The sequence below is a fragment of the Schistocerca americana genome, chromosome 4, assembly GCF_021461395.2.
Source record: "Schistocerca americana isolate TAMUIC-IGC-003095 chromosome 4, iqSchAmer2.1, whole genome shotgun sequence".
In the NCBI taxonomy this organism is placed as follows: domain Eukaryota; kingdom Metazoa; phylum Arthropoda; class Insecta; order Orthoptera; family Acrididae; genus Schistocerca; species Schistocerca americana.
The window spans coordinates 497,264,313-497,290,204 of record NC_060122.1 but is presented as its reverse complement, the minus strand read 5'-3'; the positions used below and the strand labels follow the sequence as shown (position 1 = coordinate 497,290,204).

Genomic DNA, 25,892 nt, shown 5'->3' with positions numbered 1-25,892 from the left:
AGTAGTGCCATTATACAGAGATTTTGGTAATACTCTTTCCCTTGTTATCAAATGTAGTAAAATAGCAGAGATATAATGACTCCCTAGTCAGAGACAGGGTCAATTTATTATGATACTGATCTGATATAATTTGGGGGGGGGGGGGGGAGGGGGGGTTGAATTCCTGCTTGATTGAATTAAAACTTCTTGAGTTCCAGAGTGTCCTGAATCCCAACTTGGTCTTGCCTATAAAATATTAATGCCACAACCACTTAATATCTGGTTAATAAAAATAAAATAATTCTCGACTCGTCAGGTGCCGGCTTCTAGCTAAATTACTTTTCTAGTTATAGGTTATAAGAATTTTGTCGAAAATCAATCCAGCTTAAGAAACATGTTACTAATAACTCCGTATTTTGTATTTTAATGGTTTCTTAGACAATATACAAAGATGGAGACTTCAACTCTGTAATAATTATGATGGGGGGCTAAAACTGCCCATCAGCAACACAAACTCTTCCATTGCTCAAAAGTAGTCCCTGCTATAGTATCAGATGTGCACGAGCATCCAAGAAAACTGATCAGAACACTTCCCATGTTAACTAGCAGATACCCATCTGAATGCATGAAGCTCTGCATATGCAAACTACTTTGTATCAGTAATAAATCAAGATCTTTCTGAAAAAAATATTTCTTCTATACATCACTATTATTCATATATGAGTTTCTCCTGATGAAACGAGCAGTTTGTGGTCACTAAAGGTGTCCCCAGCCTAAACTTCCTTCCTTCTAGAGGATCCCTAAATTTCCAAAGTAGTTGAATTTTGTTCGTTTACCACATCATAAATTAACTGAATATACCAATCACTTGAACAGCTTTAAATTTATAATCACATGTTCTTCCATGACCTGATGTGATGTCTTCCCTATTATGACTTTAAGTAACACTACAAAATTGACTCACCCACCCGATACTCAAATATCCAATATGCTTGGGACCAAAATCTGTACATAAGTGCCACAAGCCCATACTAAACACTTAGGAACCATTAAATGTCGACAAATGAACTGTGTTATTAGTACTTTTTAACAGTGGTTAAATTGTAGCCAATGGCTGTTGGAGAATCGTTTAATTGCCTGCTTCATTGCTGCAGTTGTCCCTTTACCACTGTAGAGCTTCTGCACTGCTGACTACAATTAGCATCGGCATCTTACAACTTCTCCCCCCTTTTCTTATATCTACAACACATTTTATACAAAAGATTTGCATAAAAAAACAGAAAAGTGTAAATAAATGATGATATTTATGTCATTAGCCACTTACTGTTGATTTATAACCAAGGTATTGTGACTATTTCCTTGTAACAGCAACCACTCGACTTTGGCATGTCGTGTACAACAGTTACAGTCTTGAATTCTTTGCTGGATGACTTTGGCTCCGACTCTAAAACTGGTGGTGGTTTTCAAACCAGATGTAGTTTTTTCCAATAGGTTGCAGTCGGTCGTATGTTTTACTGTTCATGCAGTTTCCTTATGCTACTTGCATAAGCTATCACTTTATAAATGGAAGTTCAGAATTATGAAAGTGTACCAATCTGTTTTCTTCTGTCTGATTGAATTATTTACATTGTCAAACAGGTGAGCGAGAATTCAGCAGTTATCGTTTCGTCAAAGACCGCTTGAGAATGCAGTTGGAAGCTGGAGGTGGCACTGTGCTGGAGTCCTTGGATGATGTTCCTGAGGACCGCTTGCGTGATACTATTCTTATTGCTAATCGACCTTGCCTAACTGCAAAGTATATATGTTGCCTAGCCAAAGCAGTGAAGATTATTAATCATGAATTTGTCATCCAAAGAACAAAGGTAATGACAGGAAGCGTACCGAAATTTTGCCTCTTTTATGTAGTAAATGTGTGTACTTTCATTACAGATACTCATAAGAATGTAGAAGCTTTTGTGTGAATACTTTTTCTGTGTGTGGTAGCCTGTTAGTCATATCTTCTGGTTCACTAAGATTTATGAAAATAGCACTGAGAAACAATAACCCTAACTACACTGAAATTAGACAAAGTGTTGGACACTATATTAGCAGTAAGTGATGCTCCACAAATACTGTTTATCCTGTAGAAAGAATAGGTATCACAAAATTTTTTGCAACTGATTTATTTACAAGCACATTGCTGTTTATTGTTTCCTTAACAATATATATTTTGTTTTGTGATCCATAGTGTGTAGTACTAGCAATTTTAAGTTAACTTAATATTCATGAAACTTACAAGTAAATGATGCACTTCTTTTTATGTCACCTATGTCCATTTATTTGTAGCCAATGTGAGTATTAATACAGTTGAAACTTCCTGGCAGATTAAAACTGTGTGCCTGACCGAGACTCGAACTCGGGACCTTTGCTTTTCGCGGGCAAGTGCTGTACCATCTGAGCTACCGAAGCACGACTCACGCCCGGTACTCACAGCTTTACTTCTGCCAGTATCTCATCTCCTACCTTCCAAACTTTACAGAAGCTCTCCTGCGAACCTTGCAGAACTAGCACTCCTGAAAGAAAGGATATTGCAGAGACATGGCTTAGCCACAGCCTGGGGGATGTTTCCAGAATGAGATTTTCACTCTGCAGCGGAGTGTGCGCTGATATGAAACTTCCTGGCAGATTAAAACTGTTTGTCCGACCGAGACTCGAACTCGGGACCTTTGCCTTTCACGGGCAAGTGCTCTACCATCTGAGCTACCGAAGCACGACTCACGCCCGGTACTCACAGCTTTACTTCTGCCAGTATCTCGTCTCCTACCTTCCAAACTTTACAGAAGCTCTCCTGCGAACCTTGCAGAACTAGCACTCCTGAAAGAAAGGATATTGCGGCAGAAGTAAAGCTGTGAGTACCGGGCGTGAGTCGTGCTTCGGTAGCTCAGATGGTAGAGCACTTGCCCGCGAAAGGCAAAGGTCCCGAGTTCGAGTCTCGGTCGGGCACACAGTTTTAATCTGCCAGGAAGTTTCATATCAGCGCACACTCCGCTGCAGAGCGAAAATCTCATTCTGGAAACATCCCCCAGGCTGTGGCTAAGCCATGTCTCCGCAATATCCTTTCTTTCAGGAGAGCTAGTTCTGCAAGGTTCGCAGGAGAGCTTCTGTAAAGTTTGGAAGGTAGGAGATGACATACTGGCAGAAGTAAAGCTGTGAGTACCGGGCGTGAGTCGTGCTTCGGTAGCTCAGATGGTAGAGCATTTGCCCGCGAAAGGCAAAGGTCCCGAGTTCGAGTCTCAGTCGGGCACACAGTTTTAATCTGCCAGGAAGTTTCATATCAGCACACACTCCGCTGCAGAGTGAAAATCTCATTCTCATTAATACAGTTATGCGAACAACTATTTCTTTTATTTTTCTTGTAGAGCACTGAAGATTTGGTTGAAAACAAAAATAAATTTTATTTCTCAAAGATGAATTTATTCTTATGTAAGAGATTATCAGCATTGAAATAACGACTGAGTTGGGATACCAACATTTCATCACTTGATAGTTTGGCAGAAAACCTTTCAGCCATTGTGCTGGTCACTGATTCCTGAGTGTAATTTAATACCTGTTGAAATCTTTTGACGCAATGGCTCCCCTTTCCACCCATTCTGTAACAGTGTGAGAGGTAGACCATGACCCAGAACCATATGTAAAAGTAGGAATTGATGCCATCTCAACACGATGGTAATGATTGTGATGATAGTAATCTTCAGTGATATGTTGCCCTTTGCAATGAGCTCACTTGAATGTTTGCTGTACATTCTAGACCATGCAGCAGCAGTCATTGTTGGTTTGGTGACGGACCACTGGAGCAAGTGTAAGCCTTTGTGTCTCAGTGGTTCATTGTCTGCTGCACACTGTACTGGCAGCACTGCCTGCTGTTGTGTTGGCTTCCAGTGCGTTGAAATCAGGAATAAGCAAATAAACACTGATGCCAGGGTGAGGGACAATAGGAAGCATTTTCTGATTAATCAAACTGATTCAGAGAACAGAGATGGACACTTGTTACATGCTGCCAGAGTGGGACAAAACTGAGTACAACATGTGATCTCATCTCCAAATTATTTATGGTAATCTGTAAGTAACGCAATCACTGCAGGTCTTAAAAAGTTAGGATGAAGACAAATTCATTAGATAGAATTAAAGGAGAAAACTGAACAGTAAGGTGCAAATATACAATATTTTTGCACTGTCATCAATAAGGAAGTCGTCTATTGCAATGAGATGCACAGAAAAATTGAAATACTATGTAGTATCCAAACAAAGGACTCACAGAAAACAAAATTGGTAGGCACTGAATTGAACAAAGAAGTTGTGAAATTAATAAGATAAATATAATAGATAAGAAACAACAATGAAATAACAGTAATACAGTCATATATGTACGTTGCTATTTCCTATGTGCTATTCTGCCCTCTATTCTTAAACTTACTTTCAAATTTCTCACACTCATTGTTTTTCTATTATCATACAGCAAGTAACATTATACAAGTCTTAAATTTTGGATTGAATTTGAGAAATGCTAGACTCAAATCTAAATTCCTGCCCTGACACATAAATCTGTAAATGTGGGTTCTGGAGCTGTTCCAGAATTACTGCATCTCATTCAATGTTCATTCCTCTGTCTCTGGCGAGCTTACTGACACATTGACGTAACGCACGTGTGGCATCACTTTTGTCTCGTTATTGTCAACCTTCCTTGTACTATTGTTTCATTATGATTAATTTCACATTAGAGTAGTACTTGCAATTACAAGTCACTAAAACACTGCCACAAATTCTAAGTTGGTTTGGAGACTGATATTTAGATAGCTTTTTGCACAATATCCTTAAAATGTTAAAAAAATGAATAAACAGTGTTTTTTATAATGTAAGTTTTTTTTTCATTTCATAAGACTTTAGTTTCAATCTCCCAGTTGCAGAAAACTGAGTTGTTTGCAATTTCCCTGTAAAATGCATTTAAAGCGTAGTAAGATATTCTTGTGTTTCAGGGTGATATGTGTTCACCAAATGCTTATGGCCTACCACTGGGCTGGTCACTTTTAGATGAACGCTATGTAGGAAATGGTATTGATCTTGGTGCAGTTCAGAGGACACGTAAAGGTGGTTCCCGACAGTTATTGAGCCGGAAAAAGCTAGTCTTAGTTCATGAAACTCCACAATTTCTTGCCTTTTGGCAAAAAGTTCTTAATGATCTAGGGGCCAAGACAACCACTTACTCACCTAATGATGGTAAGTAGATCATAATAAATTTAATGTCATTATGTGAACCAAGGTTTTTGTAAGTAGAAATCTGCTTTTAGTTTTTGGGATGTCTTTTTGGCATACTGCACTAATTACACTGTTCAACAAGGGTTCTATTTCTGATATTAAAGTGTGTGCTTCTAAACCATTTTACCATGGGAAATTCAAATATGTAAACAAAATATCGTTGTCAGGGATATATATTGTGGAATGTTTCATATATATATATATATATATATATATATATATATATAACAAAGATGAGGTGACTTACCCAACGAAAGCGCTGGCAGGTCGATAGACACACAAACAAACACAAACATACACACAAAATTCACAAACTGTTGCCTCATCATCTTTCCTGATGAGGCAACAGTTTGTTGCGAAAGCTTGAATTTTGTGTGTATGTTTGTGTTTGTTTGTGTGTCTATCGACCTGCCAGCGCTTTCGTTCGGTAAGTCACCTCATCTTTGTTTTTATGTATAATTTTTCCAACGTGGAAGGTTTCCTTCTCTATATATATATATATATATATATATAATGGAAGGAAACATTCCACGTGGGAAAAATTATATATAAAAAAACAAAGGTGAGGTGACTTACCGAACAAAAGCGCTGGCAGGTCGATAGACACACAAACAAACACAAACATACACACAAAATTCAAGCTTTCGCAAAAAACTGTTGCCTCATCAGGAAAGAGGGAAGGAGAGGGGAAGACGAAAGGAAGTGGGTTTTAAGGGAGAGGGTAAGGAGTCATTCCAATCCCGGGAGCGGAAAGACTTACCTTAGGGGGAAAAAAGGACAGGTATACACTCGCACACACGCACATATCCATCCACACATACAGACACAAGCAGACATATATGTCTTTTGCCAGCCACAGCAGTGTCGGAGATTTGATGTTTTACAGAACTTTCCTGATATTCTCAGTACACTTGTGAAATAGTCGTATGGGAAAATCCCCACTTCATCGCGACCTTGGAGATGCTGTGTCCCATTGCTCATGTGCCGACTACAACACCATGTTCAAACGTACTTAAATCTTGATAACCTGCCATTGTAGCAGCAATAACCAATCTAACAACTGTGCCAGACACTTGTTGTCTTATATAGGTCGTCGACAATCGCAGTGGAGTATTCTACCTGTTTACTTATCTCTATATTTGAATATGCATGCCTATACCAGTTTCTTTGGCACTTCAATGTATATTCAAATGACACAGACATAATAAACAACGTAGGAAAAGACTGATTGCTACTTACCGTAAAGAAGACGTGTTAAGTTACAGAGAGGCACAATTAAAAGACACTTGTGTGCAACTTAATGTGTTCTTTTGGTAAGTAGCGATCTGTCTTTTCCAACATTGTTGATATTCTTGCCTGGCGTTTTCATTATTTGGCAGACAAATGTAAATTTTTTTTGTCATGATTAAAGCAGAGGAGTTTTAATTACACAGTTTGCGTTTGTACTACATGTAATGAATTAATCACTGTGATATGATTTTAATGATCTGAAGATTATTGCTTGGACAGTCATACCCAGTTATCATTTTATAAATGTACACTCAACACAAATTTTATATTGAAAATTAAGATCATGTACTAGACAAAATTCACCATGTCGAGTCATAAAAAGACACAGACGTGTTATATTACTGGTATGCTATGTATGCTATGATGTAGAGAACAGCAGCGTGGTCACATTGACAACATATGAGTTATCATTTTTATTCCTTTCTGGAGTGTGATATCTATGAGGTGTGAGAGAAACTATACACTGGTGGAGTTGTTGCTAGTCTTGATAAAAGTTTCAACTGGTAGAGCATGTAACATGTCAGTCACATTCTTTTGAATGTTCTCCAGAGTCCCAAAATGATGTTTTTTTAAGGCATTTTTCAGTTTCAGTAAAAGGAAAGAAAAAGGACTTAGTTCAGGTGAATGGGGGCGGCGGGGGGCAGGGGGCTGTGGAACAACCAGGAATGCCTTTTGAGGTTAAAATTTCCATGATGGAGGTGGCCGTCTGAGGTGAGGCATTGTCACGATGTAGCATCCACTTCTCTACAATTCTGGTATCACTTGATTTACCCTTTTCCTATGCCTTTCAGGGACATCTTCGTGGTTGACAGTTTGTCCTGGAGGAACAAATTCTTTATGCACAATACCCCTACTGTCAAAAAAGCAGATCAGCAGTGTTTTAATCTTTGATTTGCTCATTTGAGCTTTTTTTGGTTGAGTGTGCTACTTTTCACTTTGCCACTTTGTCCTGTGATAGTACTCAAAAATCCAAGATTCATCACCTGTTACCACACTTGAGTTAACCATTCACGGTCGTTGGTAATACTCTGAAGGAGATCAGTGCACACGTTTTTTCAATAGTCCCATTCGATTGTGGGGTTTTTCGGCATGATTTTTGCACAAACCTCTGGTAGGCACAAAACTTCAGTCAAAATGTGATATATGGTAAAAGTGTTTTAAGTTTAACAGTCACTCATCATCCTTATTGTTAAACGTTGGACTGATCTCACAGGAGCACTCACGTGTTTGACATTTTTGTCGGTTTTTTAAGTTGAAGGGCTCCCTGCGGAAGGTTCACCTTCAACGTGTTTTCAACCTTCCAAAACTGATTTGTGCCAGCAAAAAACTTATGCTTTTGATAAAGAATGTTTCCCATTGTCGTGTTTAAACTTTTTGAAGGTCACACTTGTGGAGTCCCCAAATTTAACACACAACTTGAGGATGTAACGTTGCTCTGAATCTAGCTGTTTCATTTTCGTAACACACAACAGAAACACAACTTCCCCAGTGGAGCTCTCAAAAATCAAGTGGTGTATGTATGGAGCTGATCTTTGACTGAGCATCTGGAAGAGATGAGCACATCGCTTTGTACAAGTAGAGTAACGCAGCACTGCCAAGTCAGTCACAGTGTTGTCAGTCTCATTACTTTTCTCACACACTTCGTGCACTGTCATACTACATCATCCCTGATCCAGTGATTGAAAACTTTTTCAGTCATCAGTCTTCTGAAAAATTCCTCTCCTGTGCATACTTTTTCATTCTCTCTGTAGCAGATGCAATCTGTGTCCTCAGTTATTTGTTGGATACATTCCGGTCTGTGTTTTCCTCTACAGTTTTTACCCTCTACATAGCACTATCAAAATAATTCATGTTTCATTGTTCACATAATGCAAAAACCAAATTTCTTTTCTCACTCTTTACACAGCATACACAAATTGAGGTAAACACCTTGTCATTTCTCTCTCTCTCTCTCTCTCTCTCTCTCTCTCTCTCTCTCTCTCTCCCTCTCCCTCTCCCTCTCCCTCTCCCTCTCTATTCTCTCTTCTAAATTCTATACCCAATGAGTTTACATAATAATATTAAATCCATACAAATATTTTTCAAGCTGCCTCTAATGATTCATTGATTAATGAATTAAATAATTCATGCATTCACAAAGCTTGTTCTATGAAGCTGACTATGAACTGTCTAAACACTATCATATTGAAATACACTGGTAAAAAAAGTCAGTAATCCCTTTGAAAATTTGTTGTAGAAACAGTGGAGTACATGAAATGATTATATATCAGTAGCTCAAATGGTTGAGAGGTACCAGATGTGGTCCGATACTAAAACACCCATATTTACGCAGTGTAGCACTGCATCCACTGATTGTGGTATGTGTTTAATCATACATGTGGTGAATACTGTGTTCAGGCACATTAATCTACCACACTTGACCTGTTTGTTTAGCACTGTAAGAATTGGGATTGAATGAGTTGTGTGAGTTGCTTGTCCTATCGTCTCCCACATATGCATGCTGGCCAGAGAAGTTATGCACATCATGCAGACCACATTGAGTTTTTGGGGCAGAAGTGGATACGCATGAGCTGTTGGAACAGCATATCAACCTCCTGTTACAATAACAACAGAACTCAAATACAATCAGTTGACTGTAGGGAGATCAAGTGCATCTCTGTGGCAAGGTGTATGCTTGTTCGACATGTTTGCAAAACACTGATCCTTATGGCCACAGGCATTTCTTCTTCAAGAATAGACACAGCACTTTGCTAGCTATACAGCCACGCCATGTACTGGCAGGCTATATTGAAACCATTAACTGTGCATCTAATCTCCCCCAGGGTTCATATACTGTCATTGGTTCAAAGTTGACACTGTCTTTCTGGATGTTTAGGTATGTTTTTTAGCAGTGTAGTTAAAAATATAAATAATATTAAAAACAATAATTTATAGCATGATAGGATTATGTTATAAGTTGCTATAAGCAATGAAATACCTTTGTGGATGTTCTTTTATGTCAAATACATATTAAATTAAATGATGTTACTAATATAAGCTACATTTTTAACTGTGAATTGAAAACAAACATGTCAGACATTTCAAGAATAATGTGTAAAAAAGAAAGCAATAAACTGTGCAGAAGCACAGTTTCAGCAATAAGGAGCTTGGAAACATTATTTTGAGCTTTCAGAAAATACGACCGATATTAAATGTTTCAAATTTTTACAGTGAATCTTTTGTAGCTTTAATAAAACTTACACTTAAACAGAAACATACAAGTTCACTACGGGTTCGCCATTTCTGGAACAGATAAAGGAAAGAATTTGTACATGTATGCAATTGACTGTAGCCTTATGTGATTGCCCCATATTTCTCAGGCTCATTGTGGGTGCCAAAAAGCTAAATGTGAGTTTTTCTCTTTTCTGTTTCTGTATTAAAGTGTACTAGATATTTATTATATGGCAGAAAAATTGCTGTAATAAATGCTTTCCTTAAAAATGAATTGAAAAAATAAAAGAAGGATAAATGTTTATGTGGGAAGTTGATCATACTAATCACAGTACTCACATGCATTATTACACTCATTGCCCTGAAATATTGCAACAGTGCAGGGGCAAGACATTAGAGAAAATACTTTGACACAAAAACGAAAACTCGTAATAAATTATAGACAAGGTGCGCCCACATATTAGATTAACTGTACACTGTAGAGCCCACAGACATACGTTTCCATGTGTAAAAAGAAATTTAAGGTGTAAATTTTATTTAAGCACAATACAATAGAATCGTATAACACTACAATATGTTAAAAAAATGCTCTTTGCCAATGACCAAACAATTATACGGAAGGCAGAAAATGACCTCCAATCTGCAATACATCACCTAAATCAAATATGTAAGAATTGTAGTATCTTCTAAAAAGTGTAGTGAACACAACTAAAGTAATGGCCTTCAGAAGAAAGTTTACAGTACACCCCAAAATAGTAGAATAATCAATGGTACAATCGTTCTGTTGATAAGCGGCACATTTGCAGCCATTAGGCTGCGGTACTATGTATGATTATGAAAAATATGTTACAAATAAATTAAATAATCTTCAAAATATGTTGTTGTCAGTCTTCAGTCTAAAGACTGAAGTGATGCAGCTCTCCATGCTACTCTATCCTCTTCAAGCCTCTTCATCTCAAGTAGCTTCTGCAGCCTACATCCTTCTTAATCTGCTTTAGTGTATTCATCTCTTGGTCTCCCTCTACGGTTTTTACCCTCCACGCTTCCCCTAAATTAGTGATCCCTTGATGCCTCGGAATGTGCCCCACCAACCAGTCCCTTCTTCTAGTCAAATTGTGCCACAATTTCCTCTTTCCCCCAATTCTATTCAGTACCTCCTCATTACTTACATGATCTACCCATCTAGTCTTCAGCAGTCTTCTGTATCACCATATTTCGAAAGCTTCTTTTCTTTTCTTGTCTAAATTATTCATTCTCCATGTTTCACTGCCATACATTGCAACACTCCATACAAATACTTTCAGAAAAGACTTTCTGACACTTTATTCTGTATTCAGTGTTAACAAATTTCTCTTCCTCAGAAACGCTTTCCTTGCCATAGCGAGTCTACATTTTACATCCACTTTACTTCGACCATCATCAATTATTTTTCTTCCCAAAGAGCAAAACTCATCTGCTACTTTAATTGTCTCATTTTCTAATCTAATCTAATTCCCTCACCTTCACCTGATTTAATTTGACTACATTCCATTAGTGTCATTTTGCTTTTGTTGAGGTTCATCTTATATCCTACTTTCAAGACAATGTCCAGTCTGTTCAACCGAACTTCCAAATCCTATAATATCTCTGGCAGAATTACAGAGTCAATAACAAACCTCAAAGTTTTTATTTCTTCTCCTTGGATTTCAATTCCTACTCCAAATTTTTCATTTGTTTCCTTTACAGCTTGCTCAATATACAGATTGAAAACATCAGGGACAGGCTAAAACCCTTCCTCACTCCCTTCCCAACCACTGCTTCCCTTTCATGTCCCTTGACTCTTATAACTGCCATCTGGTCTCTATACAAATTGTAAATAGCCTTTCGCTCCTTGAATTTACCCCTTCCACCTTCAGAATTTGAAAGAGAATATGTCAGCCAACATTGTCAAAAACTTTCTCTAAGTCTACAAACACTAGAAATGTAGGTTTGCCTTTCCTCAATTTATCTTCCAAGATAAGTCGTAGTGTCAGTATAGCATCGCGTGTTCCAACATTCCTATAGAATCCAAACTGATCTTCCCTGAGAACAGCTTCTACCAGTTTTTCCATTCATCTGTAAGGAATTTGTGTTAGTATTTTGCAACTGTAACTTATTAAACTGATAGTTAAGTAATTTTCACAATTGTCGACACCTGCTTTATTTGGGATTGCAATTATTATTCTTGAAGACTGAAGGTATTCGCCTGTCTCGTATGCCTTGCTCACTAGATGCAAGAGTTTTGTCATGGCTGGCTCTCCCAAAGCTATCAGTAGTTCCAATGGAATGTTGTCTGCTCCCGGGGCTTGTTTCAACTTAGGTCTTTCAGTGCTCTGTCAAATTCTTTACGCAATACCATATCTCCTATTTCATCTTCATCTGTGTCCTCTTCCATTTCCATAATATTGCCCTCAAGTACATCACTCTTGTAGAGACCCTCTATGTACTCCTTCCACCTTCCTGCTTTCCCTTCTTTGCTTGGGACTGGTGTTCCATCAGAGCTTTTCTTATTCATACTGGTGGTTCTCTTTTCTCCAAAGGTCTCTTTAATTTTCCTGTAGGCAGTATCTGTCTTATCCCTGTTCTCCAGCCATTACTGCTTAGCCATTTTGCACTTCCTGTTGATCTCATTTTTGAGACATTTATATTCCTTTTTCCCTCTTCATTCACTGAACTTTTATATTTTCTCCTTTCATCAATTAAATTCAATATCTCTTCTGTTACCCAAGGATTTCTACTAGCCCTCATCATTTTACCTCCTGGATCCTCTGCTGCCTTCACTATTTCATCTCACAGAGTTACCTATTCGTCTTCAACTGTATTTCTTTCCCCTGTTCTTGTTAATCCTTCCTTAATGCTCTTTCTGAAACTCTCCACAACCTCTGCTTCTTTCAATTTATCCAGGTCCCATCTCCTTAAATTCCTCCCCTTTTGCAGTTTCTTCCATTTTAACTACAGTTCATAACCAATAAATTGTGGTCAGAGTACACATCTGCCCACAATTTAAAACCTGGTTCCTAAATTTCTGTCTTACTATTATATAATCTATCTGAAACCTTTCAGTGTCTCCAGGCCTCTTCCACTTATACAACCTTCTTTCATGATTCTTAAACCAAGTGTTAGCTATGATTAAGTTATGCTCTGGGCAAAATTGTACCAGACGGCTTCCTATTTCATTCCTTACACGCAATCCATGTTCACCTACTACTCTGCCTTCTCTTCCTTTTCCTACCATTGAATTCCCATCCCCCATGGGACATATATGTGGCACAATATATTCAACGCAGGATGACAGTATAAAGAAGTATACAGATCTAAAATTTCGCAATGTAATGACTACTTCAGTTCTAAAATATGGGAGCATATCTTGGACATTAATTAAGAAAGTCAGAAAGAGAATATAGTCAGCCAGAATGAAATTTTTAAGGAAAGTGTAAGAGACTAAATATAAAACAATATTACAACAGAAAGACCTTTTTACTGAATAAATGCAAAAATAGAGTAAGGATATATAAAATGGGAACAACAGAATTAGGGGAAACTGATCGGTTAAAGAAGTAATCAATTGGGAAAGAGAGATGTAGGACAGCTGAGAAACTGATGGCTACAGTGAGGACGACAGGCTGTGAAACGGAGAAGAAGAAGATAAATTACAGTAAGAAGTTATAATAAAAGTGTATCTTATTTGACCTAATTTTTAAGAAACTCTTTACATATTCTCTTCATTGGAGGAGAAAAAGTTGCTCAAATGAAAATTCTCTAACTAATTCTTAATTCAGTTTCCCATAAGTCTTCAATATACTCTAGCAAATTGTTGAAAATGTGTATTCAGAAATATATGACTTTGTTCAGAACAAATGTTATACACTTGAAATAATATTCAGAATGTTTTTACTCATGGTATTGTGTGGCTCTTTGTAGTATTTATTCAGTGATGAGGAAAGTGAATTACTTATAATCACACATGATGTTATTGAGTAGGGTAAGGTGGGGTAAATCCGACCGGGTGGGTAAACCCGACTGCCCTCTATTTGTGAGAAACAGCAAAGCGGAGCGATTTCGCATTAGTGTAACCATGTAGAGCGTTCAAAATAACGAAAATGTCACCTTGACAGCTTAGCCGCATTTGACATTTAGACACTGAAAGAATAAGTGTTTTCGATTGTTTCAATTTAATTTTTGTGCGAATTGCATCACTTGATTTACCTTATTAAATAAAATTATTGCAAAACAAACAGTAAGTGATTTTGTAGTGCATTTAGTGACCTATTCAGTGTATGTATAATTTTTGTTGGAAATTTCATGTATATTCTTTTCTATGTGTGTTAAATGAGAAATGGCATGACGGGGTAAATCCGACCGCATATTTTTTATCGTTTATGTGTATGGAATTATTTATTTATGGAAACAAGGTGAATTTTTGTTTATTTTTAGGAAAATGGTATGAAATTACAAACAAAACATAACAAAACCCAATCAAAACGATATTCGCCGAGCAGTTGCTGCAATGCAAATGGGAATGTCTTTATGAGCTGACGCTCGTGATTTTAACATTCAGAGACCAACATTGCTGTTGCACTCCCGTGCAGTGAAATCATTTTTTTTTTTTTTTTTCCCAATTAAAATTTACATTCATTTAACTATCAGTACATTTAGCACTCAAAACATTGTTATTTTTTGAACACATTTTGTTTATTTATGTAAAAAAAACATGATTTCTTATTATTTCCCAAAAAAAACCATTCATTTAGAACTATTTCTTCGCAAAAGCAGCCAAACAAATAGGGGGTTGGATTTACCCCACCATTTTTGCAAATAGCAAAAATGGGCGTTTCTTAAAATACGGATATCTCAAAAACTATTCATGGAATAACCAGAATATTTTGCAAACAGTTGCTCCTTTATATTACCTATAATTTAACATATATTATGTTAAGATTCAACCTCAGATAAGCGTTTTATAGCCACAATAAATTACTAGGTCAGATTTACCACACCTTACGCTATATGTGTTGCGGAACAATAGTCTGAAACTGATGGCTTTGTATCCCATTTCTCAAAAATCTGTAACTCATTAGGTATTGTAAATAACCATCTGTTTTGATTTCTTTTAAACTTTTGTGGCTGTAACCATGTGCACCAAAAACGGTAAAGTAAGCCACTTCATTAACTATAGGATGTGAGTTTTGAAAGTGGGTTATCAATCTGCCTGAAATCCCAAAAAAATTATCATCATCTACTCTGTGGATTTAAATGAATTATCATTATGGTGATATTCTGTAAAAAGTACTGAATTTATTCTATCAAACATAGTCAGAATGTAATGTCAATTAATTTGTTGATATTTTTGAATATTTCAGTAGGTCTTATTTCAGTAAGAGAACAACTACCCTCTTTTCCTCTTATTTCAGTAAGAGAACAACTACCTTCTTTTTCTCAATATGTACCGAGTCTGTGATGGAATTTGCATTTTTACTCGAAACATGGGAATCAGGATAGAAGCCACTGGTACCTCAAGCTTGATTTCCTCAAATTGGTAATCCTAAACATCATCAAAATAAAAGTCTCATCTTGTCAGAGATACTCTTTACATTTAGTGTGTATCATACCTCCAATTCCTGTAAGGGATAATTCATGCAATTTAATCCCTCATATCTGCAGGACTTCCAGAATGCCTATACTCACCAAGGGACAGTAGCAACATGCATATAGTCATTTGCTCAAATGACATGACTTGTTGTCTGCACACTGAGCAAGGAAGAGACATTCTGAGTTTGTTCTGTGGTTTACAAATCTCTAAAAGCAGACAAGCGGGTTACATTAGGCTGTGAACGTCAAAAAAATTCCAAATGTAGTAATAAAAGTTAAGACTATTTCCATATTTTGTGCGTCACAAATTGATATTCTTGGAGCTTTTAAAGGTGTTTCAGAGTTACTCCCATCTTGGAAAAACACCTCATAATACTGTTTCAGATGCATTTGGGACTTTTCCCCCCACCTACATTGCCCTGCCTGAAAAATTTTTCTACATCTACATCTTTGTGGATACTCTACAAATCATACCTAAATGCCTGGCAGAGGGTTCACTAAACCACCTTCACAATAATTCTCTATTATTCTACTCTCGGACAGTGCATGGAAAAAGAAACATCTACATCTTTTCAAGTGAGCTCTGATTTCCCTTATTTTTTATGATGATCCTTCCTCCATATGTAGGTCAGCATCGACAAAATATTTTTGCATTCGAAGGAGAAAGTTAGTGATTGAAATTTTGTGAGAAGATCCTGCCGCAATGAGAAATGCCTTTGATTTAATGATGTCGACCACAAATCCTGTATCATATCCATAACACTCTCTCCTCTATTTCTTGATAATACAAAATGTGCTGATCTTCTTTGAACTGTCTCAATGTATCCCACTAATACTATCTGGTAGGCATCCCACACCACACAGCAGTATTCCAAAAGAGGACGGTCAAGTGTAGCATAGACAGTCTCTTTAACAGATTTGTTTTATCTTGTAAATGTTTTGCCAATAAAACACAGTCTTTGGTTCGCCTTCCCCACAACATTTTCTGTGTGTTCTCCCCGCAAATAAGTTTTTTGTAATGTAATTCCTAGGTATTTAGTTGAATTTAGGACCTTTAGATTTGATTGATTTATTGTGTAACTGAGGTTTAACAGATTCCTTTTAGCACTCATGTGGATGACTTCACATTTTTCATTATTTAGGGTTCATTGCCAATTTTTGCACAATACAGGTAACTTTTCTAAATCATTTTTCAATTTCTTTTGATGACTTCACTAGACGATAAACAACAGCATCATCTGCGAACAACCTAAAATGGCTGCTACTAAATCATCTATATAGATGAGGAACAGCAGAGGGCCTTATAACACTACCTTGGGGAACACTAGAAATCACTTCTGTTTTACTCAATGACTATCTGTCAATTACTACAATCAATGCTCCCTCTGATAGGAAATCACAAATCCAGTCTCATAACTGAGGCAATGCTCCATAAGCATATAATTTGATTAGAACCAGCTCGTGAGGTACAGTGTCAAAAGCCTTCTGGAAGTCTAGAAATAAGGAGTCAATCTGAAATCCTTTGTTGATAGCACTCAACACTTTGTGCGAGTAAAGAGCTAGTTGTGTTTCACAAGTGCAAAGTTTTCTAAATCCGTGTTGATTGTTTGTGAATAGACTGCTTCTAGGTATTTAATAATGTTCGAACACAATAACATATTATGTTCCAAAATCCTGCCACATATCGATGCTAATGATATGGACCTGTAATGTAGTGGATTATTCCTATTGACTTTCTTGAATATTGATGTGACCTGTGCAACTTTCCAGTCTTTGGGTACAGATCTTTCATTGAGCCTTGTATATGATTGCCAAGTAAGGAGCTAATGCATCAGCATACTCCAAAATGAAACTATTTGGTATAAAGTTTGGACTGGAAGCTTTTGTTAAGTGATTTAAGTTGCTTCACTACTCAGAGGATATCTACTCCTAAGTTATTCATGTTGGCAGCTTTTCTTGATTTGAATTCTGGAATATTTACTTTATCTTCTTTGGTGAAGAAATTTCAGAAGGCTGTGTTTAGTAACCCTACTTTAGCAGCATTGTCATTGCTATCACATAGAAAAGGCATTGGTTGTGTCTTGCCGCTAACATACTTCATATATGACCAGAATCTCTCTGGGCTTTTTCAAGATTTTGAGACAATGTTTTGTTGTGGACGCTATTATAAGCATCTTGCACTGAAGTCTGTGCTAAATTTCAAGCTTCTGTAAAAGATCACCAATATTGGGGATTTTGCGTTCGTTTAAATTTGGCTTGCTTTTCTCGTTGTTTCTGCGACAGTGTTTGGACCTGTTTGGTTTACCAAGGGGGATCGTTTGTTAATTTATTCCATCATTTGTTAATTTATTTGGTATAAATCTCTCAATTGCTGTTGATACTATTTCTTTGAATTCAAGCCATGTCTGTTCTACACTCTCGTTGTTAATATGGTAGGAGTGAAGAATCTCTCTCAGAAAGGCGTCAAGCGAATTTTTACCTGTCTCCCCCCCCCCCCCCCCCCCTTTTTTTATTTTTATCTTTTTTTAAATAGGTAAATTGTTCACTTAACTATCAGAAGTTATGATTTGGTGTAAAGAGATTTGTCCAGTAATTAATGTTATAATAATGACATGCCACAACCCGGTTCCACATCAGACAGAGGCTCTTAATCTAACTAATGAAGATTTTTAGAACTCTAACATTAATTGTTCTGCAAGTTCAAGCACCTCAATAAATGCAAACATGCTACACCAGAAGAAAGAACATTTCAGGATCAACCTCTCCATCATGCTTCAGCTGCAATAGCCTTGTAAGATGTCGATTTGTGTTTGTGCAAAGTTATGTGAACAGATGCTACTGACACACACATCTGAAGTTCTAAATGGTGCAGTGACTTTTTCTGACTTATTCCCAGGGGCATTCCGAACTCAACTAGTTTATTCTCCGCTCAAACCAATATATCAACTGCCACATTCTTATCAATGGGCAGAATATTCATAGAGCACTTGCATTATGTATGAAACATTTTTTATTCCCAATGCCTACAACAGCTCTGACAGTTTGGTGGCATTCACCATAAACAAAAATAATATCCACCTTTTTGACTGTTGTATACATTGTATAAGTCCGAATAGCTTATCGAGCAAGTTGTCTGATCACTAAAACAGCATAGTACAGACTCAAGGTCTCCTAGCCTCCAGGTGAAATTATAAAACATACCTGACTGAATTGTTTGGATATACTTTTAGAGTAGTGGAGACATCTGCAGGATCTCTTCTGCTTCATGAAATTCCATGATAATGGAGGACAGAACCAGGAACATGGATATGAAATATTTTTATTTTTTCCAATATCCATCATAGTCGCAATAATAATCATCTTTTTGTGGTGACTAGTTTCAGACCATCACATCCATTTCCAAACCATAGCCCACAAAACATTTTATAGCACTAACAATGGTAAAATTACAATGTACTTCCACAATTGCACATATAATTTGAATGTTACATAAATCATTACAAAACATTTCATCTATGCAATACGTTTTATATATGTTAAAACATAACGTCGCTAGGCAATGAAAACCTCGTAACTCCATCTGACAATGAAATCCACATAACTCCATTACCAAATGTAGACAATTATGCCACATAGCCTGTAGAAACCTTCGTTCTTCGAGTTTTACGGTGTTGCCCTGTAGCGGCAATAATGAAAAACTCACATCTCCAGCGATATGTAGTTTGTGCTGTAAACCTCGCATCTCCGGTAACCGCCATTGTTAGTGTCCAGGGCGAACACATGCTCTGAGATTAAAGCATTTTTTGATGTGATAGTAACCTTTTTGACTGACAGAACCAACACTACTTTATTGCTACAGGCACTTGTTAGTATTTCTAGGTACTTACGTATTGTATTTTAATATACAGAATTAATAATGACCTCGCTAAACACAATGTTGATTTACGAGTTTTTCATCGCACGTAAAGCAGACCGCACTCGGTACATACGAGGTTTTAATTTTAGAACTTTACAGAATCCTATACATTCTACAGTAACTACTTTGTTTTCAGCTATGGGTAAAAAGAGTAAATTCACTCTTCACCTTGTGAAACAAGCCGACAACAGGTCATATCGTATGAAATCACCGGAAGAAGATTCTAGTCAGGTTCCTCCTTGTCATGCACCAAAAGAAAGAGTAAGCCTGCAAAATGAAGCTAAAAAGTTGTTTATGTTGTTCTAACTTCAATTAAGATCCTTGTTTGAAAGTTGAGGTGATTAAATTATTTGAATATTATTGATGACATTATTGTGTACACTACAGATAATGCGGAAAAAGAAGCCAATACAGAGGCGGATTCCACTTCCGGGTTTGAAAGTCTTTTCGAACACAGCAGCGAGGATGATATCTCCAGTGACAGTAGTGATGTGTATGATCCAGATAAAAACAAAACAAAAATGACCATAGCAGTAACAACAGCATGGAAGACGACGATGACAAAGTTGATGTGGGAGTAAAAAGTACTAAGCAGCGCCGTAAAAGGAAAAACAATCAATCACTTCAAAGTTTGCAGAAAGAAAAACGTATGAGGGGACAGGAGTATTTAGGAATGCAAAAAGATAAGTTTGGCAAAATGAGACCAACAATGAGCAGAAGTAGGAGAAAAATGAAACCACGATGTACTTGTAAACATTCTTCCTTAAATCAGAACAGGAATTGCAAGGACATTACAGAAAAGCAGAGACAGCTAATATTTAATCATTTCTGGCAGGATATGTCTTGGGGTGAAAGAAAAATTTTTGTTAGAAGCCATGTCTATTCCAGTTAAAAGACGCAGAAATAATTCAGAATCTAATAAATCTCACTGTTCTAACACACTATATTACAGTTTTGTAATAGGACAGAGAAAAACTGTCTGCAAGACTATGTTTCTGAATACTTTGTGCACAGGCGAATGGAGTGTCAGAACATGAGCATCTAGTGCATCAGAAAGAACGCTTGCAGAAGGGCTTCAAATGCAGGGGAGACCAACGAAAGTTTCAGGTGGACGACAATCAGCATCAGATTTTTTTGCATAGTTCCCAAAACTGGAATCGCGTTACTGCCGTCGTCCTTTCACAAAACTCTACTTGGAACCTAACTGGCAGAGTAAATCAGAACTACATTGAATTTTGCAAGAAAAGAGGACAAATCCCAACTGCTTACAAACAGTTCTGCGAGGTATTCGATGAAAATAATCATAACTTATTTTTGCCTAAAAAGGACCAGTGCAATCTTTGTTGTTCTCACCAGACAGGCAATCTCTCAGACAATGAATACCCTTTGCATATGGCCCGAAAAACTGAGGCAAGGGAAGCGAAAAATAGTGGTAAGTTAGGACCAGCTAGAGTGTTTACTATGGACCTTCAAGCACTTCCACTTTCTCCCAGACTAAAAGCATCTGCACTCTACTGTCCACTACTTTACCATCTATGATTTAAAAAGTAACAATGGTTATTGTTACCTTTGGCACGAGAGTGAAGGTGGACTAACAGCTTCGGAATTTGCCAGTATACTCATGCATTTTATAGAAACGTACGTCCAAAATGATTCAGAAGCTATTTTCTATAGCGATGGATGCACATACCGGAATCGAAATTCAGTCATGAGTAATGCACTGGCGCATCTCACCGATCAGAAAGGCATTACAATAGTGCAAAAATTTCTGGAGAAAGGTCACACTCAAATGGAGTGTGATTCTATGCACTCCACCATAGAAAGGAAGTTAAAAAACAGACACATTTATACTTCTGCTGGCTATGTAGAAGTTTGTACTACTGCAAGACAAAGTCCTAGACCTTATGTTGTCAGTTATTCGGACCACACGTTTTTCAAGTCCTATGATAAACTCTCGTTGTATTCGTCTATTCGGCCAGGATCCAAAATTGGGGATCCAACAGTGACTGATATCCGGTGTCCCAAGTATGACCCGTCCGGAAAAATGGAATATAAATTGAAATTCAGCCATACATGGGAACCACTTCCAAGAAGGATGTCAAACATACCAAGCTCATTTACAGTGCCCCCTCTCTACAGTTCACCACTAAAGATCAGTGCAGAAAAAGTTTATGCATTTGCAACAACTAAAGCTGGTCCTTCCTAAAGATGTGCATTCACTTTATGACACACTGTCTAACATTTGTAAAGAGAGAACATGTCCGTGCCTAAAAAAATGTAGCCAAAAATAAACTTGTTTACAGCCACCTATGACTGTGATTGTGATAGTAGCAGTAATAGTAACAACAATAAATGTTAATAAACTGCACAAATGTTTACAGTAATAAAAGTTTAATTAAAGCTAACAACATTGTTTCTATGTTTTTCAAACACTGTAATTTATTAACATCCAGATTCCAATATTTTGATCAATGTGAAATTAATTTCACTTTATATCTGTAACAATGAATCCTTACAGATGTTTCATAATACACAAATAATGCAAAGTTTAAGTATTTTTTAAAACCAATTAAACATTCATTCATTTCAATTCTTAACCGTGCACTCGTTACATGCCTCTTATCTCCATCAATACCAAAAAAATTACTGTGAAAACCTCGGAACTCCAAAAACCGGCAGACAATTTGAAGTGCATAATAAAGTCTTATGTACCAACGACCTGATCCATATTGTGTAGCAGAAACCACTACATTTGACTAATCAGGTCCCCATGTGATTTCTATAATTAGTTTTTTGTTTCTCCTGTAAATTTTGACCAGTTTGAGTTACGAGGTTTTCATTGCCTAGCGACGATAAGTGTAATTGTATAGTCCACCATTGTATGTATGAGTAACAAATGTTCATATTCATCATTAGAAACCATTACTTGAATACCAAATGTTAGACTGCATATGAATATGTAATATAATTTCCTTCCAATCGAACGCAGCGAACTGAAATGCTCTGCTACCTTAGTCACCATGTAACCTCTGAAGAGGTCACTAGTAGTGATATGCAACAGCCTCATATGTAATTGAAACATTAGTTACATTTTTAGTCAGTGGTATCAGATCACTTTTAACAGAACAAACTTCATCACAACTAACAGTATTATAAATATGAGGAAGTTGCCTATTCCAGGGAACATGTTATAAAAGTTGTAATGTTATACTGTGTGACCAAAACGTAGCAGATGACAAGGTCTGAATGTTTCAAAATTTTAAAATTTACGATGGGAGCTGGCCATAGCACGATATGATGCAAGGATAAAAAATGGTGCTATTGAATGTAATAAAATAAATAAAAAATAAAATATAAAAAGGAGAAAAAAACTGATTGGGTTTGGGCACATCATATTGTGGTATTGCTTTGGTTTTATTATAATGTGTGATGCACTGTAATTATGTATGTAAAAATTGGTAAACGATTTATATTAATTGTAACAGTTGTCACAAACGTTTGTGCTGTTAAAATGATCTGATACTACTGACTAAAAATGTAATTAACATTTCAATCACATATGAGGCTGCCGCATATCAGTACTAGTGACCTCTACAGTGGTTATGATGCGACTGGGGTGGCGCAGCATTTCAGCTCACTTCATTTGACTGGAAAGAAACAATGTTATATACTCATGTGAAGTCTAACATATATATTCATATAGTGGTTTCCTATGATGAATATGAACATTTGTGACTGATATGCACATTGATGAGTTGTATGATTGCACTTACATTTGAAGTGCATAAAACATGTGTTGCACAGATGAAATATTTTGTAACACTTTATGTAACATTCAACTTATATGTACAATTGTGGAAGTAAGTACAGTGTAATTATACCTTTGTTAACACCTTAAAATCTTTTATAGACTATGGTCCGAAACTAGTCACCACAAAGAGATGACTATTATCACAGCTGTGAAGGGTACTGGAAAAAATAAAAATATCTTCTCCTGATGTTGGGAAAGTAGTCTGCAGCACTATTTACCTCATTGTCATCTGGTAAAATTCCACAATTTGGGTGTCACTGAAGTCCTCTTCAAATGTAGCAAAAATCACAGCTCGATACATTTGTGTGTTCTCAATATATTTTGGGTGGCCTGTCCTAGCTGACCCTCAGCCTATATAGATTATCCTATATTTTTGCACCCATAGCAAATTGTAATGCAGTTTCAAATTTCCTATCAAGTGAAGTTATTTAATGTGAAAAGCCAGAAATGATAAGTTTTATATTCCTGCTTAGAATGAAGATACAACATAGTTGCAGAACAGTCCACACTTTATTACAGGAAATTTTTGTCAAACTGCATAGAACACAAAATTTCTCCATTCACTCTTGAGCCAATTAATTTTAGGTTTGATATTTTTTGTTTTCATCATTTATAATGAATGAGAAAAATGTGTGTGTGTTTTAGACAATCCTCCATTTGTATTTGGTATATGGCACCTCTTATCTGTCTTTTGAATTTAAAATATTGATAGTAGCGTTAATTATGTTATCTTAAGTTCATACGTATGCTGAGTTATGTATTCCATTTCATTTTTGTCTTTGCCATTGTAACTTCCTGGTTTTGTGAAAGGAGAGAATTGAAGGTCATTATTTTTGTTCATTACATAGCAAATACATACATTTAGGAAGAACATTAATGTTCACTGAAGTCAGAGAATACTGTAAACATGAAGCAACATTGTGTTCTTTCTATTTGTTGGACTCGGCAATAAAATAAGTATGTTCTCAGGCCAGATTCAATTTGCTTCAAATTTCTGTCAAATTTGCAACACGTTATTGATAAAAGTCTCGAAACTTTAATTTAAAAAAAAGTTATTGTCTGGAAGTGAATTTAAGATGCAGATGTGTATGTATGATTTATTGTAATTGATTTGATTATTATTTTATGATTTATTTAGTGCTGAATATTGTATTCTAATTCATCTCTGATTTATCTATAGCTACAAAAGCAGATGCAGAACTGAAAAGTTCAGATGCTATTATCTCAGATGCGTCATGTCCACCACAGATCCAGGAAAGAGCACGTGAATGGCATAAACCTCTTATTTCTACAACGTGGATCACACAGTGCCTCATCAATAGGGAAGTTTTAGCATTTGATGCCCTTCCTAACTTCAAATATGATTTTTCTGATTGAGTTGTATCATTAATTTGAATTGATTCATTTTTACACGAACATTAGTGCAGTTTTGTTTGTTTTCAGTGTACCTGTATTTGTATACATGACAGCTTGTTACTATGAAAGGAAGAGGCCCATTTTTTGTACATTTGTTGTATGTGTGTTTCTTTTGATATGTGTAATGCAAGACTGATTTGAGATCTGAACTTATTGCAGACCATAAATTCATTTCAGGACTTGTTTTTGTCTTTTTAGTTTATTTATAGAATCGTAGTACTATTCGTTCACTGTGAGTATGTAAATGAATGTATATTCATTGTGTTACTGTTGTGGGCTTTTGCTGTAAAGTCTTATCAGTGTTCTTTTATACTAATTTTATGCTTATATTGCATGGAAGATGAGCAATGAAAATAATGTTCATATTCGTATGAACTTTTATATATTGACTGTTATATTTTGTAAGTGTATGTCATGAAAAAGATGAGGATTCAGATCACAGTATTAGTTGTTTTAAGTTACCAGTGTTTGCTGTGAATAGTCATGGAAAAAATATACTTCTTTTGAAAGTGAGCAATTGTACTGTATGTTTTATTGTTATTGTGTCCTATAAATAGGTGTGCCACAGTGAGTATGTTTAATGCAGGATTAAACAATAGAAAGTCCTGGATGGAATAACAACAATATGGAAAGCATAGATTGCTACTCACTATGTACAGGAGCTGTTGGTTTGCAAACAAGCACAATGAAAAAGCAGGCTTTTTTCCATTGTGCCTGTTTCAACTCAAATTCTCCTCTGTGTGGTGAGTAGCAATCTGTCCTTTCCAAATTGTTGTTGAACACAAGATTAATATCTTGCACATTATTTTCGCAATACAGTCTCTTGACAGAAAATTGTATTTGAAAATTACGCATATATCGGGAAAGATATGAACTGCACATACTGCAGAAAAGTAATAATTTTTAATGGTATTGTTACTCTACTTGTGTATAGATATAAATGAGCACTTCTAGTTGCTTGTCTGGAATAACTGTGAAGAAGATGAATGTGGACCAACACAATTCTTAAAACTAAAATAGTACAAATTTTCAGGGATGTTGATGTTTTTTGTGAAAAGTCTATGGTTGTCGGTTTAAAAGCCTGAAAGAAAAATGATGCTGCTCTATCTGCATTGATATATAAGGACACATGAAAATTCTCGATTTAAATGTGTCTTGCATCTCTGTTTTTTGTTTTAATAATATTGTTATAATAAAGTAGTAATAAATACATTTATTAGTATTTTATTTGTAGAAATTGCAACCTCTCTGATGGAAATTTGGTATTAAGAATTTGGTCTCATTAACAATGATTATGCCCTATCCTAATAAATTTTTTTAGAAACTGAAATACGCAGTACTGATGTTTCACAATAATAATTATTTTATTGT

At 36.3% G+C, this 25,892-nt stretch overlaps 1 protein-coding gene across 2 annotated transcripts in view; it reads left to right on the top strand.

Moving 5' to 3' along the window:
• LOC124612972 (TP53-binding protein 1-like) overlaps positions 1-25,642 on the top strand; it is a 282,018-nt gene extending 256,376 nt beyond the window's left edge. For both annotated transcript variants that reach the window (XM_047141501.1, XM_047141500.1), the window contains 3 exons: positions 1,618-1,841; positions 4,992-5,232; positions 24,286-25,642. In XM_047141501.1, the coding sequence (XP_046997457.1) occupies positions 1,618-1,841; positions 4,992-5,232; positions 24,286-24,482 (662 nt within the window). In that variant the 3' untranslated portion in view covers positions 24,483-25,642. The remainder of the gene's footprint in view (positions 1-1,617; positions 1,842-4,991; positions 5,233-24,285) is intronic.
• The last annotated feature ends 250 nt before the right edge of the window (positions 25,643-25,892 follow it).